The 21,815-nt window shown below is 43.5% G+C and overlaps 1 protein-coding gene across 1 annotated transcript in view; it reads left to right on the plus strand.

Moving 5' to 3' along the window:
* EIF3B (eukaryotic translation initiation factor 3 subunit B) overlaps positions 1-21,815 on the plus strand; it is a gene marked incomplete in the record, with an annotated part of 704,366 nt that overhangs the window by 189,938 nt on the left and 492,613 nt on the right. The window contains 1 exon segment of the mRNA XM_044089128.1: positions 15,443-15,574. Coding sequence (XP_043945063.1) covers positions 15,443-15,574 — 132 coding nt within the window.

Raw genomic sequence — 21,815 nt, forward strand, 5'->3', positions numbered from 1 at the left:
TAAACCTGTAGCTACTCTTCCTCAAATATTCCTTGGACAGGACTAGTTTACTGGGTCTGGCTCTGGGCTTATTTCAGGATTATAAGGTGGTTTCTGGTAAAAGAAAACGATGCATCTTTTCCTGAAGAGATTCAAGATTCTGAATCTTGACAGGAAAATGAAGGGATAGATGTAGGAGTTTCTTATCAGTTTTCTGATTCAGACTCTGAGGGATCTGTAGTTTTGATTTCTTCCTGTGGGTCTTTTTCTCTTGAGACTGTTCCAGAGTGTGCCAGTGTTTTCAGTGGGAGAAGACTGAGGTTTATTATTCCCTGTGTGTGAGTGGTTACAGATAGGAGAAGACTGAGGTTTCTCATTCCCTGTGTGTGAGTGGTTACAGATAGGGGAAGACTGAGGTTTCTTATTCCCTGTGTGTGAGTGGTTACAGATAGGAGAAGACTGAGGTTTCTTATTCCCTATGTGTGAGTGGTTACAGAAGAAATTTCCAGCACCTCACTCATTCCCCTAGATGTCCTTCAAGAATGCAACTGCAGTCATAACATATGGGTTGTCCTGCCTCAGGCAGCCCTCGGTCGGCCGAATTCCAAAGTCTGGGTCCGGCATCGGCTGGTGTCGCCTCCTCTCCGACGTCACAACGGCTGGAGTATAAAGGCATCGGCCGACGCCATTTTCTCCAGTCTTTCTTGCTGCGCGGTGCCCGAAGCAGAAGCAGTTCGCAAGTGCCGGTCAGTCAGCTCCTGTGTTTTCAGTACCGAAGTCATCTAAAAGCTAAGTACCCCGTTGGGGAACATTTATTCTTGCCTCAGCTGATGTCAGAACAAATTGAAAAAGTTAATAATTGTTTGTCTTGTGGTAAACAAATACCTCATAAGGACTTCCATTCTCTCTGCCTTCCCTGCCTGGGCCCAGACCACGACGTCTCAGCCTGTGCTGCCTGTGCCTGCTTTAATAAGCGCACTCTCAGGCGCCGGGCAGAATTCGCCGAGGACTTCTTCGGTGAATCTTTTGCGTATATCATGCCGTCGGAACAACCGACAACCCCATCTGCTAAAAAACACAAGGACCGGGACCGACATCCTCGGCCCGTGTCCACTACTGATGTTTCTCCTAAACCCTCTACTAGCGCTCCGGATCCTTCGGAAGTGGTAAATCTACCGCTCCAGGCCGACGACACAGCGCTAACACGACCTTCGGTCCCGGAGACCTCTCCGGTGCCGGTTGTTGATTTTCCTCCGGAAACCGAAGTTCTGGGTCTACCCGACACAATTCCTGTGGACAAGGTAACGCCTGCACGTGGGGCTGCTAGGCCTCCTGTTTCCATGTCCATCAAGGCCTTTGCACGTGCTAAGGCCGCCAGTCAGGCCAAGGCCCATCCTAAGCCTGCCCAGGCCCCTTCCTCTGATAAGCAGATCATGTCTCTGGCTGCAGATCTTATTTCCCTTATCAGGGGGTCTCAGCCTCATCCGGACAGGGGTTCTCAGCCACCTGCAGAGAAAAGGCCTAGAACTGAGCAGGTGGATGACCTCTCCTCGGATGAAGCCTCTGGGGATTCTGAGCACTCTGATACTCAAGAAGAAACCTTCCAGGCCTACGAGGACTCTGATGCTGAGGAATCTATTCCCTCTGCTTCCCCTCCAGAGGATTTCTCATTTGGGGAAGTTCTGCATTCCATGAGGGAACATTTTCAATGGCAGGGTCAGGAATTCTCTGACTCCAGGAAAAGGCTTCGTACTTTCCTCAAGCTCCCCCAGCACAGACCTCTGGCTATCCCTCCAGTTATGGATGATGTTTTCTCTGACTCCAGTGCCAACCCTGACTCTCTTCCTCCTGCTCCTGTCAAGCCAGACAGATATTATAGGGTCCCTGACACTAACTCTTCCTCCCTTTGAGCAAGCAGCATCCTCAGAAATACAATTTCTTTCATGAAAGACGGCCTTCTTATTGGCAGTCACTTCTGCAAGAAGAGTTTCGGAGATACAGGCACTCATGGCAGTGCCCCCCTTCCTCATTTTTCATCAAGACAGAGTCTCCCTATGAACAAACCTTACATTCATGCCAAAAGTTATTTCCAGGGTGTCTCTAAATCAAGCTATTCATCTGCCTACATTCTTCCCCAATCCTCAAAATAGGGGGGGGGGAAACCTACTGCATACTTTGGACATACACAGACAACTACGCTACTACTTGGTCAGAACTAAGGCCACCAGAAGGTCTGACCAGCTGTTTGTAGCCTATGCTGCTGGAGTACAAGGAATGGCAATCTCCAAACAAACAGTTTCAAAATGGATGGGACACTGCATCAGATTCTGTTACTCCTTCCATGGAAAAGGTGTACCAGCCAATATTAGGCCACACTCCACCAGAGCTATAGCCACTTCCACAGCTTTCCTAAGAGGAGTGGCTACAAAGGACATTTTAGAGGCTGCTACATGGAGCTCCATGCATACATTTACCAAGCACTACCACCTGCCCTTATACTCCAGATCCCGAGCAGGCTTTGCTTCGGCAGTCCTGCAGGGGATTATAGCTACACCATCCTTCTCATAAGTTCCTTCCACCCCCAGCTTGGCTATGGTATTCAACCCATATGTTATGACTGCAGTTGCATTCTTGAAGGACATAGTACAGTTTTGTACCTACCATAAATGTAGATGTCTGATAGATATGCAACTGCAGTCGGATTTTCCCACCCTCCAACCCCTCTGTATCCTTCCTTTTGGGTCACTACCCCTCTTCCCTTCAGCTGGGGGTATCTCCTATGGTGTATCTGTTTATTACTGTTGTGCATGCTTGGGATTATTTTTTATCCATTACAAAATTTAGCCTTCCTAAGTGGGCACCTGACATCTGGGGCAAGAAACACTGAAGAAAATGGCGTCGGCCGATGCCTTTATACTCCAGCCGTTGTGACGTCGGAGAGGAGGTGACACCAGCCGACGCCGGACCCAGACTTTGGAATTGGGCCTACCGAGGGCTGCCTGAGGCAGGAAAACCCATATGTTATGACTGCAGTTGCATATCTATCGGACATCTACATTTATGGTAGGTACAAAACTGTACTTTCTTTTAACTCTGTGGGATGAGCGTGTCACTACCTGCATTCCCCTAATTCTTTTAACTCTGTGGGATGAGCGTGTCACTACCTGCATTCCCCTAATTCTTTTAACTCTGTGGGATGAGCGTGTCACTACCTGCATTCCCCTAATTCTTTTAACTCTGTGGGATGAGCGTGTCACTACCTGCATTCCCCTAGTTCTTTTAACTCTGTGGGATGAGCGTGTCACTACCTGCATTCCCCTAGTTTTTTTTAACTCTGTGGGATGAGTGTGTCACTGCCTGCATTCCCCTAATTCTTTTCACTCTGTGGGATGAGCGTGTCATTACCTGCATTCCCCTAGTTCTTTTAACTCTGTGGGATGAGCGTGTCACTACCTGCATTCCCCTAGTTCTTTTAACTCTGTGGGATGAGCGTGTCACTACCTGCGTTCCCCTAGTTCTTTTAACTCTGTGGGATGAGCGTGTCACTACGTGCATTCCCCTAGTTTTTTTAACTCTGTGGGATGAGCCTGTCACTACCTGCATTCCCCTAATTCTTTTAACTCTATGGGATGAGCGTGTCACTACCTGCATTCCCCTAGTTCTTTTAACTCTGTGGGATGAGCGTGTCACTACTTGCATTCCCCTAGTTTTTTTAACTCTGTGGGATGAGCCTGTCACTACCTGCATTCCCCTAGTTCTTTTAGCTCTGTGGGATGATCGTGTCACTACCTGCATTCCCCTAGTTCTTGTAACTCTGTGGGATGAGCGTGTCACTACCTGCATTCCCCTAGTTCTTTTATCTCTGTGGGATGAACGTGCTACTACCTGCAGTTTTCTTGATTGTCAGCCTACTGTCCATAAAAAGACTGATATAACGTATACATTTCCTCAGTCTTAAGTTTTTTACACCGATCGTAAACCTGACCCAGCGGCTTTAGCTTTGTTAATCCTACTGGTGCTAAACATTTTGGTTAATTCCAGTCCTACTCTTTCTGACATGGCTGGAAAGATTGTGTGGGGGAAAACATGTATGCTTCTGCAACTCTGATTTTCAGAATTTTGAACTGCTAGGCTCATATGTTAAAGTTTATTCTAACTAATTAAGAAAGTATGAGTAATGTTTGCATTTTTTTCTTTCAAGGAAAAATATGCTTTAAATAATTAAGTTTTGTCCACTGTACAAGTCACTAATCATTGTTTACGGTGTGTGTGTGTATGTTTCAGTTGATACTTTTCTCAGGGCTGTGGTGTGGTCACTGCTACTTTTTTGAAGAGGTTGCCTGGTAGCATTCTCAGAACCTCCCAGATGATGATAAAAATGAGATTTTAAATTGCCCTTCGGTTAGAGATTTAGTTTTCAGTTCCTCTTCTGCAGAGCTCATCAAAAAGTGTGAGGAAAGAGTAAGTGGACACAAGGAATCTCTAACATTCCCAGGTTTTTCTAATGTGGGAGGATGGCAGAATGGTTAAGGTGTTTACCTTGCAGACACAAGGTGCATGGTTTGATTCTCACATGGGGTAATTGGCAAGGCTTAAAATGGCCCGCAAGGGCAATTAGCCTAGTACTAATCTATGAACCTGCTATCCAGTTTTGGCAAACTGCAAAATAAACAGTTTCAGCAAAGTGCTGGTAAACAGACATAAGAAATAAGGAGGTTCCAAAAATAATTCACGACCCCTCCCCCTCAAAAAAAAAAAAAGAGTCTCCAAAATATTTCCCTTTCCAGCCTTGACAACCCAATTTCCCTTCCAGAAAGTCTGAATCTCCATTTTTCCCTTTGACAGCATATGGTTTCAGATAGACTGGTTCTGAAGATCATTCATTAAGGATAGATATGGTAGTGGGAGGAAATTTCTCCTTTCAGACGTTAATTCCTCATCCACCAGAACAGACCTTTTTATCACCCCCCCCCCCCAAAAAAAATACTTCAACACATTCTGTCAGTGGAAGTGATGGAGCTAGGTTTTTATTTAAGAAAATGCTTGGAGACCAGATGTTCATCGTCTTTCACTGTTGCAGTCATTACAGTGTGCTTTTTATAAACTCCGGTAGTCGGCTGTTCCGACGGCATTATATAATTGAATCTTCTGCCAAAGTAATGAAATGCAAAATCGTACCGATGCTTAATAGTTTGGAGCAAGAAAAAAGTTTCCCCAACGGGGTACTTAGCTTTAATGAAGACTTCGGATCTGAAATTCGAATTTGAAAGTCTCAGGAGTCGGCCGACCGGCACTTGCGAACTGCTTTTGCTTCAGGCACCACGTGGCAAGAAAGACTGAAGAAAATGGCGTCGGCTGCATCTTTTATACCCCTGGCGCACTGATGTCAGGGAGGAGGCGACAGCAACCGATGCCGGACCTAGACTTTGGAACTCGGGCCGACTGCGGGTAGCCTGCCAGCAGGATGACTCAATCGTAATGACTGCAACAGTGAATACACTCGAATATCTACATTTATGGTAGGTACACGACTGTACATTATGGAGCCTTCGTTCATAAATCTATTTGTGATAGTGGCCAGATTCAAAAATGATGTCACTTTACAGCCTATTCTCTCTTCCTCCTTTAACTTTCCCGGTAACACTAGATTTAAAAGATACTTATCACATCCCTATTCATTCAGACTTTATGATTTTCTTGAAGTTTTGTGTGCCTGGATCACATTCTCAGATGTTCTTCGTGTTTTACTGTTGCAGTCATCACCTGTGGGTTATCCCTGCTGTGGTAGCTCTCGGCTGGCCCGAATACAAGAGTAACTGTTTTTCTGCATCAGCTGCTGTCTCGTGTAGACTGACGTCAGGTCGTCAGTGCTATAAAGCAAGGCAGCTGATGCTATTACATCAGTCTTTCTTGCCGTGGAGCCCGTAGCAGAAGCAGTTCACAAGTGTGCCGGTCGGTCGCTACCAGAGCTCGGATTACAGCTGAAAATTTCTAAAGCCAAGTACCCCGTTGGGGATCCTTTTTTCTTGCAGTAACCGATGTCCGATAAAGTTAACAATTGTCTCGCCTGTGGAAAGCAGATCCCACACCTAGACTTCCATTTATACTGCGTCACTTGCTTAGGCCCAGACCACGACGTTCCCCCGTTGCTGGTTCTGTGACCTCTTTAACGTGAGAACTGTTCGTCATAGAGCTCTTATTGTAGATGGGTATTTTTGATCTCTGTCTTCACAAATGGTGTCCGTCAGCCAACAATCCGTAGACATTCCAGAAAAAGTAGGGATAGAGACAGACAACACAAGGCTAAGATTTCTGACAACTCTACTGCTAAGCAGGTTGTCAGTTCTCCGGAATTCAGTGAGGCGCTTTCGCAGCCCCCGATGCCCGATATGATATCTACACAGGCCTCTACCTAGACCCTTTCGAAGTCTGGTATGCCTCAGAAAGCTTCATCTCCCAAGCATTTGGTTGTCTCTGCCTCGGTTGGGTCTGGAGCTGCGATGCAGGCACCGGCTTCTGAGGAGGCCTTTGCACTACCGATTCTAGACGAAACACGACGTCTTCTCACCCGAGTACCGTTTCTCTTAGACCGATTGATACTCTTAGGCCCAGAATCCAGGCAACTCCTAGAAAATCTACCTCTAGCCACCATCTTACTCCTGCTCCACCACCCCAAGCCCAAATGCTTAAGATGGCAGAGGATCTTATCTCCCTTATCAGGGACAGTCAGGCCACAACTTCTAAAAGGAAAAGAGACCCTTCTCCTGAAATAATGACAGAGCAGGTTTCTGATGAATCTTGATTATTCAGATTTTGAAGAGGAACAACCACCTCTGACTGCTTATGAGGATTCAGATGCAGAGGAATCCATTCCTTCTGCCTCCCCACCAGAAGACCTTTCCTTTGGGGAAACCCTTCACAGCCTCAGGGAACATTTCCACTGGGAATCTCAGGACTTCCCTCAATCTAAGAAAAGGCTAAAAGAGTTTCTAGACCTGCCCCAGCACAGACCCCTGGCCACCCCCTATCTTAGAAGTGATGGATATTTTCCATGAATCCGGCTTAGCCCCTGACGCCCTCCCACCTGCTCCCAGTAAACCTGACCAATATTACAGAGTACTGGATTCTCACAAATACCTGCACGAAACTCCTGCTGCAGACCCGGAGGTTATTGCACAGGGACCTAAAGGAGCTAGGGCTAGTTCTGCAAAGAATCCTACTCCTTCTTACAAGGATGCCAGAGCTCTGAACAGATGGGGTAAAAAAATTTACACCTCTGCAACCTTAGCTGTCTGAGCACTCAACTGTCAGTTCCATATGTTAAAATATCAACAACACACTTTGGAACTATTAAAGCAAAAGATTTCTACCTTTCCTGATTGTGCCAATTGTAAAGAGTTAGCAGATGTAATGCACTCTACTTGTCAAGTGGCCAAAAACTCATTACACTGTGGATATGATGCCCTGGAAGCCTCAAGCAGGACAGCAGTGTCTGGATCTGTCATTAGGAGACATGCATGGTTGAAGGAACACCCTCTCCCTGATCATGCCGAGTCTAAATTAATTGATGTACCCTTGGATAAAGGCTGCTTGTTTGGAGATAAAGCAGAAGAGGTGCTTAAAAAGATGGAAGACTAAGCAAAATCAATGCAAACAGTAAAATATTTCTTTCAGGTTTAACCTCTTAGGTTCAGCAGGAATTTCCCTCTAAGCACTGGTCTTTTCCTGCACCTAGCCGACAGGGGCAAGGTAAGCCCCGCAGGGACAGACCACCCAGGCCCCTATCCCAGGGACAGCAGAGAACCAAACAGTGGACCACTCCTGCCCCAAAGGCAGGGAGTTCTAAGCCATCCCTCTATGGCAAAAACTCTGAGTCCCACTCCCCCTTCTGCCCTCCTTTCACCCACCAAAAGCTAGGAGGAAGGTTGTCCCCCTGAAAAGAAAATTGGCTGTCTGTAACAAAGGACCAGTGGGTCTTAAATATCATTTTTCAGGGATACAAATTTACTGTCCATGAACTCCCAATTCCCAGTTCCCAGAGGGTACCCAAACTTGCCTCCAAATCAGTGGGCAGAGGCATTAAAACAAGTCCAACCTCTCATATCCCAGGAGGCAGTAAAACCTGTTCCCGCAGATCAAACTGGCAAAGGATTTTATTCCAGGCTATTCCTTGTTCCCAGAAAGGAGGGCACTTGGCGCCTCATCCTGGATCTATCCATTCTGAACACCTCCTTGGTGGTCCCCAAGTTCAAAATGCTAACTTTGCAGCAGCTGCTGCCTGTGCTGACAAAAAATGCCTGGTTAGTGACCCTATACCTAAAAGATGCCTACCTCCACATCCCCATAAGGGAATCCTGCAGGAAATTCCTTCACTTCAGAGCAGGCTCTCATAACACTTTCAGTCCTCTGTGCTTCCCTTTGGCTTTTCTACTGCTCCCAGAGTATTCACCTAATGTTTAGCCCCAGCCGTAGCATTTTGCAGACTGAGAAATATACAGATTTACCTTTATCTGGATAACTACCTCATTCAGGCAGAGTGCAAAGAAAAGCTGCTTCAGGACCCTCGCTTTGTCAAAACCCTCCTAACTTCCTTAGGATACACCATCAACGAGAAGAAATCAAGGCAAACACCCTCCAGTAGGATCATTTTCTTGGGAGCACTGCTGGACACAGCATCCCAAATGGTCTTCCTATCCCCAGAAAAGCAGAGCTTCCTGCCTGTATACTTTACCCAGCTGGCATCCAAAAGTCATGTCATGGCGAGGAAGTTCCTGCAAGCCTTGGGGTACGTGGCATCTTGCATCCTTCTAATTCCTCTGGCCAGGCTTCACATGAAAAAGCTTCAGTGGTATCTAAAGAGCCTTTGGTGTCAATATTCATAGCCTCTAGAGACCTCTTTCCCTCTGCTTCCCTGTATAAGGGCTGCATTTCTCTGGTGGGCAGGAGCCTGTGCCAAGAACAAGGGTCTCCCCTTCATCCTCCACCCTACCAGGCAGACCATGACCACTGATGCCTCAGACATTGCTTAGGGCGCTCACCTAACAGGCAGGTGCACCCAAGGTCTTTGGGATGCCCAGCACCTTCCCTTGCATATCAACCAGAAGGAAATTGTAGCAGTACAAAAGGCTGTGACATCCTTCCAACCCCATCTCAGGCCAGGGGTTCTCCTATCAAAACAGACAACACCACAGTTATGTGGTACATCAACAAACAGGGATGGACCCAATGTTACCCTATGTGTAGGCTAGCCATGAACCTCTGGCTGGCAGCCTCCTGCATGGGATTACACCTGATAGCCCAGTACCTACCAGGGATCAACAACACCCTGGCAGACCACTTAAGCAGAAACTTACTGGGCCCACATGAATGGCAGCTCCACCGAAAGATCTTTTTGCAAGTCACTCAGGAGTGGGGAAATCTGGAGGTGGATCTCTTTGCTTCACACCTCAACCACCTACTAAAGAAATTATGTACTAGGGAGTATCACCGGTTTACCTTCATAAGTGCATTATGCACTTGTGCGACTCCACTTTGTGCGAAAGGAGGTTTGCAAAGTTGCAAAACTTTGACAAAAAATTGTCCGAATGTGCAATGGACTCATTGCAGATTCGACATTGTGGGTGCGGATTGCACTATAGCGGGGATCGGGAAATGATCCCATTCCCCACTGTAATACGATCTTGGAGTTGGTATATTAAAGTGGGGGGGTGCAGGGGGGCTTGCCCCCCTGCATTACGATGTGCCCTCAACATTTTAGTTCAAAAGTCAGTGAATCAGCTATTCGATTTGCTGATGTTCGAACTTCTGAGAATGTCAGTTTGAATTTCACACATTAGGTTCGCCCAAATGCATGATTGATATTGTCCATTACGAAAATCTGAAAGTAAACCATATCACCACCTAGTGTGGAAGGTGGGTGCCTTGACCTTCCGCCTGGAACTCCCTCTTTGTGTACGCATTCTCTCCTCTGCCTCTTATTCCCAAGGTACTGATCAAGATAAGGGAGGAGGGACCAAAGGTCATCCTCATTGCTCTAGATTGGCCCAGACAGCATTGGTACCCCTTGCTGTGTAGCCTGACATCACAACCTCCCAGGCAGCTTCCCCTGATCCCAGACCTCTTGACTCAAGTGTGTGTGGGGGGGGGGTGAATGCTGCACCCAGACTTGCAGACTCTCAAACCGTCAGCATGGCTAATACTCTAAAGGCAAGCAAGGAGCACCTGTTAAGCAAATAGGCCCTAGACATTATCACAGAGGCCAGAAGGCCCAGCACCAGAAAATCTTGTGCAGGGAAATGGAAAAGATTCTGCTCCTGGAGCCAGTCCAAAGGGCAAGTTCCTCTTCTGTCCCTCTTATCCTGGACTATCTAGCAGAGTTACTCAATAGTGGCCTCTCCTTCTCTTCTGTTAAAATCCACGCCTCAGCCATTTCAGCTCATGCCGATACAGACCAGCCACTGTTCTCACATCCTTTGATTAAACAATTCTTCAGATGGCCTTCTAATATCAGATCTTCCAGAAGGCCACCCACGCCAGCCTGAGACCTGAATTATGTTTTGGAAAAACTAACCGTACCACCCTTCGAACCTGCTGCTGCAGCAGAACTGAAATACCTCTCGTGGAAGACTGCTTTCGTCCTAGCTGTCAACTCAGCCAGAAGGGTTTCAGAACTTCAGGCACTGATGGCCATTGAGCCCTTCATCATTTTCCTTGCAGACAGGGTCTCCCTTAGGACTAGCCCCTCCTTTATGCCCAAGGTGGTATCTAATGTGACTCTCAACCAGGCCATTCATCTACACACCTTCTTCCCTAATGCTCAAAACAAGGGGGGAAAGAATTCTGCACAGACAGCTCAGATACTACCTGGACTGTACTAAACCCTTCAGGAAAATGGACCAACTTTTTGCCCCAGGGGCAGAGGGGAAGCCCATTTCCAAATGGATATCACACTGTATCCATTTCTGCTACAGATTAAATGGGAAACCACCCCCCAAGTCTTCTTGTACCCATTCCACCAGGGCAGCCTCCACTTCCACAGCTTTACTCAGAGAGGAGTTCCCACCAGGGACATCTTGGGCAGCGTTTGCCTCTGTAGTTCTGCAGGGCTTGCTTACCCATGCCTAGGTCTCTTAACTAATCCTTCGACCCCTCTCCTCAGCTTTGGGAATCTTCCCACAGGTTATGACTGCAACAGTGAAACACGAAGACCATAGTACAGTTGTGTACACTTACCATAAATGTATATGTTCAAGTGTGCACTTACCATAAATGTATATGTTCAAGTGTGCACTTACCATAAATGTATATGTTCAAGTGTGCACTTAACATAAATGTATATGATCAAGTGTGCACTTACCATAAATGTTTATGTTCAAGTGTGCACTTACCATAAATGTTTATGTTCAAGTGTGCACTTACCATAAATGTTTATGTTCAAGTGTACACTTACCATAAATGTATATGTTCAAGTGTACACTTACCATAAATGTATATGTTCAAGTATATTCACCGTTGCAGTCCTAGTTTCCCTCCCTCCTTTCCCCCTTGTATCCTTTTTCCTTAGGGAGACATAAGCTTCTTAGGGTGGTTTTTAACCACCAGGACCACTTTGCCATATTTCCTTCGGCGTCTGACTGGTTAGGGCAAGAAAAACTGATGTAATGGCATCAACTGCCTTCCTTTATAGCACTGACAAACTGATGGTGTACATGCGACAGCAGCTGATGCAGAAAAACATTGACTTTCGTATTCGGGCCTGCTGAAGGTTACCACAGCAGGGATAACCCACAGGTGATGACTGCAACAGTGAATACACTCGAACATCTATATTTATGGTAAGTGTGCACAACTGTACTTTCCCTGCCTTACCCTTTGGACTATCCACTGCACCAAGAGTGTTCATAAAGCGTCTAGCTCCAGTTATAGCTCATTGCAGGCTTCAGGAATTCCACATTTAGGTTACTTGCTTATCTTTGCTGAGTCTTTTTCAAACCGAAAAAAGCTACCCCCTGCACGTATGGCAATTGCATGGCCTGAATATCAAATTGAAGAACAGCCACTATGCATTACTGAACATGTCCTTACCAAAAATGTATTTTTCTATCAGGAGCAATGCTATTGGCAAATTAAGGGTACAGCTATGGGGGCTTCTTTTGCCCCTATATATGCAGACCTCTTCATGGCTTATGACGAGGAACATTTGATTTATGACCAGGCACATAACATCTACCTGGCAGAGGTTTTTGGATGATTGCTGATTGGTTTGGAGATCGGATGTGGATTATTTGTTGGAATTTGTTGGCTACCTTAATGAAAACAAATGGGGCCTGCAATTTACTGTGGATTACAGTCTGGAGCAAATAACATATCTTGATGTTCTAGTTACTAGAAATACCGATCACACTTTACGAACAGAGGTATTTCGCAAATATCCACAGTATAATTCCCTTCTCCATGCATCCAGCTATCATCTACCTCATATAGCTAGGAACATCCCCAAGTCGCAGTTCATTAGAATGAGACGAATTTGCTCAGGGGATTCTACTTATGAATACTTTAGGAAAGATCGTACTAGGCAGTTTCGTGAAAGAGGCTATAAAATGGGATATGTACTGACGGCTAGTAATTGGGCTACTACACTAAAGAGGGGTGATCTGTTGAAATATAAAGATGAACAAGTGATTAAGAACTCTGAAGTCAGGTTGGTGACCACATATGGCAGGAACACAGACACGCTTATGAATAGTGTACAGAGGCATTGGAATATTTTGTTGGCAGATCACAATCTGTCTCAATTTCTTCAGGAGAAATGCCACTTTTCTTTTCGTGGAGGCAGAAATCTGGGTTCCCATTTAAACCACTATAAACATGGAGCTAGATGTTCGGGTGACACTGGTGTACCAACTATTCTACTGGGGGATACTCTTACGGGGGGGTTGCCCTGTGGTCATTGTAGCCACTGCAATAGAATTATAAGGTCTAAACAGTTCAGGAGTCAGAACTAGGAAGTGTTTTTGATATTACACTTTTTGCTAACTGCAGTAGCGATTGGATAATTTATTTGCCTATGTGAAGTTGCTCAGCATTCTATGTGGGTCAGACCTCTAGACCATTGAGAATAAGGGTGTCCGAAAACATTAGTGACATGAAGATAAGGAAGCCCACTAGTGCATTATACAAACACTCCTTAGTACATTGCACAGCGACATTTAGATTTATGGTCACAGATAAAATTGAGGGCAACAGATTAAATGAAGCAGGTTGGCACAATATTCTTGATGCCAAAGAAAAAAGTGGATAATTAAATTAGGTGGACTTTTTCCACCAGGTCTGAATGAACATTTATAATCTGACCAATCAGTATCTTTTTTTGTGGTTGATGTCATGCATAAAAGGGAATTTGCTTTTTGCTTCTGTTAACACTGAGGAAGGCTATGTAGCTATATTAGCCAATACCTTTTTTTTATGGCTGACATTTAATAAATATTGGATTTGTTCAGCGTCTGTTTGCTGGCTTACTTTGCTGTTATTTTTTTCAAACCATCAGGAATCCCTCTTGGATGACGGATCTGTTACACAAGTTGGGATTCCAAGAGAACATTTAGAAGTCTTTTTTGACTCCTCACACATTTATTTTAATGGGATGTCTGTTGTACACCTCAATTCAAAGAGCTTTTTTTCTATTGGAAAAAGTAGATCTAAACACACAATATGGGTGGCTTCTATAGAAAATTCAGTAAACCAAGCCACAAGAACCCAATGAAATACCACAGTCATGTTTATTCAGAAGTAAAATTACTAAGCGCTGTCATCCACAAATTACAAGGACTTTCAAGAACATTCAAATTCAGTCAAAACCATTACTTAAATACTAACACCCAGCCACTCCTTGACCAATACTTAAAGATTCAGTTTATTGCCTTTAACTAAAATTGTTTGGGACTTGAATTTCACAAATTACAAGCTATCCTCTCTGCACATTCTAGACCGATTAAACATTGTGAATTTTTTTCTTTGCTTAACTCTTGCTTTAGTGGATATCATCTCTTCATCCATGCAAAATCTTAGATTCAGGGCTTTATGTGTAAGAAGTTTTAACTTGTCTTTCATGAAGATGGGTGTCTCTTAAGTCTTAACACATTTCCCTACAAAAAAGGGGTCATAACATGGGTAAATTTGCACCTCTGTGCATTTTGTTTGAAACCAGGGCATAATGAGCCTTTTCTTTCCTGGGGTTCTGGCAGATGCATCTATTCTGAAGCATAGAAAAGCTGTTCTCTATTGCTGCAGAATCTGCAAAACCATCGGTGAACAAAAAAAGAAAAAGAGCATGGCTGTGTCAGAACAAGTTCATGGGAGAACTGGTAAACAGGTTTTATTCAGTATTATTTTGTTTACCTGCTGTAGCACTTTTTTAAAAGCAGAGTACTCTGCTGGGCTTGGGAGTGCCTTCTGTGTGGAGTCTGCATGTCCTCCCCGCAGTTGGGTAGCGTTCGAAAGACATGCGTGCGTAAATGGGCGTGCCTTCTTTGAAGGTTAAGTGTCGAGCTGGCACCTTGGCATTTTGTAAAAAAAAACTACTGCCAATCATTAACGGACTGGAGTTCTGCTGTGGCGACCCCTTACCGGGAAAAGCCGCAAGACAAACAACAACAACATATAAATTATAAGAATTTCATTTGCTAATGGTGTTGTAATTGGAAGATACACAAAACAAAACTAATAGACGAATTAAAACTGGTTAAAACACAACCACCAGATAAACTAAATTAAAATAACCAGCTAAACACGGCAGAATAAACTGAACAAACTTTAATAAAGTAACTTGAAAACAATTAAAAACGTATTAAACAATGGTAAGAGATTTCACACTATAACAGTGCTTCCTCAGACCATTGCTGTTGTTTAATACGTTTTTAATTGTTTTTCAGTTATTTTATTAAAGTTTGTTCAGTTTATTCCGCCGTGTTTAGCTGGTTAATTTATTAGTAACTGGAAAATATCTTGTGTACTGAGCTGTCATTCTGATTTTGGATTTTATTAAAAAGCATGTATGCTCAGTAGCAGTTTGATTAGTTGGTTTCACCGTATTGTCATATGAGGAAGGTAGGCGTGCCTGTGACAAGAAAACCAATGTGTTTTTCAGCTGATGATTCTAAAGGGGTGTTATAAAACTTTTGAAACAATAGCAGGTTTAAGGAAAACTAATACTGCTGAGATTCTATTAAATTATCACATCATTTGGAAAACTTCAATGCATGGAGGGTACTCATATGTACAGTTCTTTAAAAGCTGCATTCTTGTCTCTGTTTTACTGTACAAAATGCTTCCTAATGTTATTGCAGTACCTGTTAGTCTGATCAGTGTATATGAGTAAAATTGCTGTAATAATGCAGGTATTGTATAAAAATTTGGTAGCCTTCACTCTAAATTGCTGGCACTAAATCTTATATTTTCTGTATAGGTATCTTGTCACCTTCAGTCCACTGATGGATACAAAAGATGACCCACAAGCCATCATCATCTGGGACATCCTGACAGGACAGAAGAAAAGAGGTTTCCACTGTGAGAGCTCTGCCCACTGGCCAATTTTTAAGTGAGTTCAGTAGTTTGGCCACTTGCAGATTTGCTCTGTTTCTGATAATGTGCACTGGTTAAGAGTCAGATGAACTATATTTACTTGGATGAATAAAACACTTTGTGTTTTGCAGAGCTGCTGAGCAGCTGAGTTGGTAACTTTCAAGGTAAACGAATTCTAAAGTTGGCAACTGCAGACTAAACCAGTACAAAAAATGTACAGATTATCAAAAGTGTAATAACTTAGGAGCAACCAGTATAAAAATACTAATTTATTTGCTCTAGTTAAAGTAACCATTGGCTTTATAAAAACTTTAAAGGAAATTAAAATATGTTGTATAGCAGTCATATTAAACACAGGATAATTAAATTTGTACGTCACACACAACTCTTCATGCACGTATGCAAGTATTTTTCTACTGGCCAAGAAAGGTTTTTAACACTGTTCTGCTTTGCTCAGTCCTGTTTTGTGGCAGAAATTTAACGCTGTTTTTCATCTATGTTGGGGAAGCAGCTAAGGTCTGAAATTTAGTTGTCATTTGTGAGTAGTGTCGAGTGATAAATACCCGATTATGACCCAGGTGACCTGAGAAGAAGTCACATCTCAGGTGCTGGAGGACTCTGGTAGGGGAAGATGGGAATCTGTGGCCGACACTGGGTTGTCCATTCTATGAGGTGGTGAATAGTCACAGTGTGCCGATTTATTTATCAGCAGATGGAGGCTTGCAGGCAGGCTTGCAGGCAGTGAATGGCACATGACTAGAGGAAGAAGCTTTGTTATGTCATATCTGTAATGGTAGTCCTCGTTAGTATGTGGCTTTGTGTGTGTGTATGTATGCATATTTGGGTGTATGGCTTTGTACGCATGCGTGTGTGGGCGAGTTGATTTTTGCACATGTATGTATGGGTGAGTGGCTTTGTGACTTCTCCATTTCCAGTGATGGCTAGCAGTCCCCCTTTTACAGACATTGTGTTCATTCTGATTTCATCTCCTCAAAGATGTTCTAGTCAGAAGATCTGCAAAGATAAGTGGACTCTCTTCCTTTTGGGTGTCCATAAAGAGATTAGATCCCTTACAGCTCATGTGCTTTCTTTTCTCAACTACCTGTTCTTAACAGTTGAAAACTGGTGTAAGTTATTCCTTCAAAAAGTTCTTTTGGCTTATTTGTATAATTTTCATTTGGGCAGTTTTTTTTTTTTTTTTTTTTTTGCTTCACTTTTAAGTATGCAAAGCTTTTCTAAGTGTCACTTTATGCATTACCTCCTCTTCTCTCCATATTCATAACCCTGCTTCACCATGGGATATGTTTTATTCTAGCAAAGTTTATACTTGCCCATTATGAATTCACTGCCTCTGCTGAAAATATATGTCCTGGAAGACCTTGTATCTAGTACCATTTGTGCATATTGCAGCCCTTACTGGAACTGTTTATCAGTGAATAAGCAGGTAGTAGTGTCCAGTCTGCAGTCGCCAGCAAAATTAGTCATACTTCTGGGGTACTGGCTTGCATATCTGAAAAATAAATGTTGCTAACAGAGGGCCCAGCACAGAACCCTTTGATGATCTTAATGAAAGAAGTAACTGCTGCAGTCATAAATTCAGGGACCTCTGTCAAAGGTGGAATCCACATCTGGCCACGGTTTAAGTTGATTGCCTCTCCCACCCTTTGGACATCTCCATACCATTGTATAAAAGAAGCAAACAAATAAATCCAAACCAGCCCAGAAGTTGAAAATGTTGAAACACAGGTGCCCAGTAGGAAGGTAGCTGGAATAAAGAAGCTGAACCACGACAAAGTAAAATCTTTTTTAATACAAAATGGTGAGCACTTTCACAATGCTTCATGACACAGTTCATTCAGAGCAACAGCACTTAAATACTTTAATTCATTACTAGAACAACCAGTCCTACCTCTCAAAGTTAATTCAGCACTCAGCAATCAACTAGTTACTATGGCTACGTTTTGCCCTTAGTTAATTGCTGAAGTCAGAAAAACTCTGTTTAAAAACCACATGCACAAAATGTAAAGACAAGAACATGTGGATAAATATAAATAAAATGCATAAAAAGTCCATGAATAAATACATATATTCATGTTCCCCATTTAGTAACTACTTATGTGCATAGATATAAGCATAAAATATATATAAGTATAAGCAGTAAACACTCAACAACTTAATGAGTACATATATTCTGCCTAATAAATGCACATGTTGTCCACCTAGTAAGTACATATGCTTTAATACATACATCTTAACAAATGCTCATCTTTAATGATATCTATGCTAGAAGCAGCTCAAGAAATACTGTCGTATTGACCCAAAGTCCTGCATGTATTTATGTAGTCTTCTCTTGTTAAAATAGTATTATTTTTTATTGTATTTTTTATTTTATTTTAACCTTCTAGATTTTAGCACTGGCTTTAATGGAACACTGTCATTCAAACCCAAACCTCTATGTGCCATTTTACTTCCATATTTTCAGTAGTATTGACTGTCCCCCATCCTATTGCTGACATCCTGAATGTGTAAAACCCGAAACAAAAATATATGGTCATCCCCCTTATCCAATGTATGCTTAGTCAAAGCACTATACAATTGCCCTTTTCTAGTGCAGTAAAGGTGATCCCTTATCCGTTCCCTAAGGTGATGGTTAGTTTTGCCAACATAGAAATGGAGACATGTTGTGCAGTGAGCTACGTACACTGCATTCTTAGTATTGCAGTCAGCAGAATTCCTTCGCTCCCATAGACACCCTGTTTCAGGTTGCTTAAAAAACCTTGATTCATCTATATAAATGCACTGTGTACATTTTCCACATATATGGGTACCATTCACTGTGCTATCCATCAGAGCAGGTGTCCTTGGATAGCAAAGCTGCCGTTTCAGATTTTTCTTATTTCTAAATGCAAACTGTGGTTGTCCACCCACTATGTTGGTAGTATCCTCATCTACTAACAGCATATGCTTTTTTGTCGTATGATGGTTTCAAACCTTTTCACATCTCTTGTATATGGTAAAATCATTGAAATGTATGGTAATACACTATTCCTAATACCTACCCTGTCCACTACCTACTCTGTCAGATTAGTAGGGTTTAGCTGTACCTTTCCTTTCTTTGTGTACATTAATGGTACACCTTAACAATTTCATGTTCACTGTACCCCCTATTAATGAAACCTGTTCTTAGCTTAGTTAACTCATTTCTATACACTTCCTCTTGACAACATAGGTGAGATGTTCTCATTGCCTGACCTCCGATTATGTTAGGAAAGATCTTAGGAATGTTCTTCGTGTTTCACTGTTGCAGTCATCACATTTGGGTTATCTGCTTGCAGTAGCCCTCAGTCGGCCTGATTAACAAAGTCTTGGATCCTGCCTCGGTTGCTGTCTCTTCTTCCATGACATCAGGTAGTCAGGGGTATAAAACATGCAGCCAATGCCATTACATCAGTCTTTCTTGCCGTGTGGTGCCCAAAGCAGAAGCAGTTTGCAAGTGCCGGTCGGCCAACTCCTGAAATTTTCATTTTCGAGTTTCAGAACCGAAGTCTTCAACTAAAGCTAAGTACCCCATTGGGGAAACTTCTTTTTGCTTTTTTGCCTCTAAACTGATGTCAGTAAAAGTAAATAATAGCATTTCTTGTGGAAAGCAAATACTTCATAAAGATTTTCATTCGTACTGTATTCCTTGCCTAGGCCCTGACCACTGCATACCTCGCTGTTGGTTTTGTGCCTTATTTAAACAATGAACTATTCGTCGTCGGTTCAATTATCCAGATGTGTCTTCAGTAAGCCACCGACTACCGACATTCCGAAAAAACGCAAAGATAAAGACAGAGACAGGCTGCCTAGGTCCAAAGCTGCCTTCAAAGCTTCTCCTAAGCCAGTTCGCTGGTACTTAGTGAGGCACTTTCGCAGCCCCTGATACTCGCTACTTCAGATTCACAGGCCTCTACTGAGACCCATTCCGAGTCCGGTATGCTGTGAGATGCTTCAACTGTGGAACCTGTGGATGTCTCTAGCTTGGATGGGTCCGGAGCCACTGTGCAGGCACCGGCTTCTGAGGGTGTATTCAGGCCTACTGACTTGCATATCAAACCTACGCCATCTTCTTCTTCAAGGCCTAAAACTCAAACCTTGCCTAGAAAAAAGACGCCCAGACCGCATGACCAGGCCTCTATGCCTAAAAAACAAATGATATGAATGGCTGAAGAACTTATTACTTTAATCAGGGGAAGCCAACCTTCCCCCTCTAAGAGACCTAGGACTGAGTATGCTTATGATACTTCTGACCAGGATTCTGAAATTTCTGTTTCCTCTGATGACCAGGATTTACCCTTATCTACCTATGAGGATTCTGATGCAGAGGACTCTATTCCCTCTGCCCCCCCTCCCCCCCTCCATCCGAGGATTTCTATTTTGGTGAAATCTTGCATACTCTTAGGGAGCATTTTCGTTCGGAAAGCCAGGATTACTCTGATTCTAAAAAGAGGCTTAGGGATTTCTTACTATCCCTCCTGTGCTAGACATGGTGGTTGATGCCTTTTCGGAGTCTAGCTTGGCCCCTGACTCTCTACCTCCTGCTCCCAGAAAACCTGATGGATATTACAGGGTTCCTGACTCTCAAGTTCCTTTTCAAAAATCCTACTGCGGATCCCGAGACCATTTCACAGGGACCCAGGGGCATTAAAGCTACTACTGCCAAAAATCCTACCCCCTCTGATAGAGACTCCAGGGCGCTGGATAGATGGGGTAAGAAGGTATACACTTCTGCAACCTTGGCCATTAGGGCCTTAAACTGCCAGTTTCATATGTTAAAGTATCAGCAGCATATTAATGGATTGCTTAGAGAGAAAATTATGTTGATTCCTGATTGTGCTGAAAATAAGGGTTTACAGGATTTAATGCATTCTGCTGAACAGGTTGGAAAACATACTTTGCAATGTGGTTTTGATTCACTAGAGGCATCTTGCAGGGCTGCTGTCACTGGATTTGTTTTTAGAAGGCATGCTTGGCTTAAGGGGCAATCCTTGCCAGATCATGTTACAGCTAAATTACTGGATGCTCCCTTAAATCAGGACCACCTGTTTGGCAACAAGGCAGAAGTTCATAAAAAGATGGAGGAAGAAGCTAAATCTATGCAAACTGTTAAAGATTTCTTACAGGTACAACCTCCAAGATTTAGAAGGCATTGGTCCTCTAAGAATTTGTCCTTTCCTGCCTCTTCCAGGCCTTCTCAGTCCAAATCCAGATCTAGCAGAAGACCCAGGCTTCAGTCTCAAGGTACGCCCAGGACTAAGCAGTGGGGGGGCCCCACTTTCAAATGTGGGAGTAGTAAAATTTCCCCCCATGGTAAACTGCCTCAGTGACTTAACTTTAAAACTTCCAAGCACTTCTCAACTGACTGCCCCTATGGGGGGAAAGAGTGCTCTACATGTAAAAAACTGGGAATTCATTACCCAGGACAAATGGGTTTTAAATATAGTTTCCCAAGGATACATATTTCACTTCCACACGTTACCAACCCCAAATGGTTGGCCAGATCTAACCCCCAAATCAGTGGGCAGAGGCTCAAAAGCAAGTACTTCTCTCTTAAGCATAAAGGCTGTTCATACTGTACCAAAAGAGGAAAAGGGACAAGGTTTCTACTCAAGCCTTTTCCTGGTACCCAGAACAGATAATTCATGGCGTCCTATCCTGCACCTGTCTACTCTAAACACCTTTTTGGTGATTCCAAAATTCAAGATGCTAACTCTTCACCAGCTGCTTCCTATGCTAGGCAAAGATGCCTGGTTGGCAACACTCAGTTTAAAGGAAGCATACCTGCACATCTCAATCAGGGAATCTTGAAGATACTGACACTTCAAAGCAGGCTACATGCACTATCAGTTCTCTGCACTGCACTGCCCTTTGCCTTATCTATTGCGTCCAGGGTATTCACAAAGTGCCTCGCTCCAGTCATTGCATTTTGCAGGCAAAGAAATCTTCAGATATACCCATACCTAGACGATTGTCTAATTCAGGCAGAAAGCAGGACATACTTTTGAATCATCTGGCTTTTGTACAAAGGGTGCTGACTTGTCTGGGGTACACCATAAACAAAAAGAATTCACACCTTGTACCCTGTTAACAAATTATATCCCTGGGAGCAAGCTTGGATACAACTTCACAGATGGCTTTCCTCACGCCAGAGAAACAAATTCATTTGACAACCTACTTCAAAGTAGTGGCCACAAAAACCCTGCTATCTGCAAGGCAAA

The sequence above is a fragment of the Protopterus annectens genome, chromosome 12.part0, assembly GCF_019279795.1.
Source record: "Protopterus annectens isolate FY-2018-M chromosome 12.part0, PAN1.0, whole genome shotgun sequence".
NCBI lineage: Eukaryota > Metazoa > Chordata > Ceratodontiformes > Protopteridae > Protopterus > Protopterus annectens.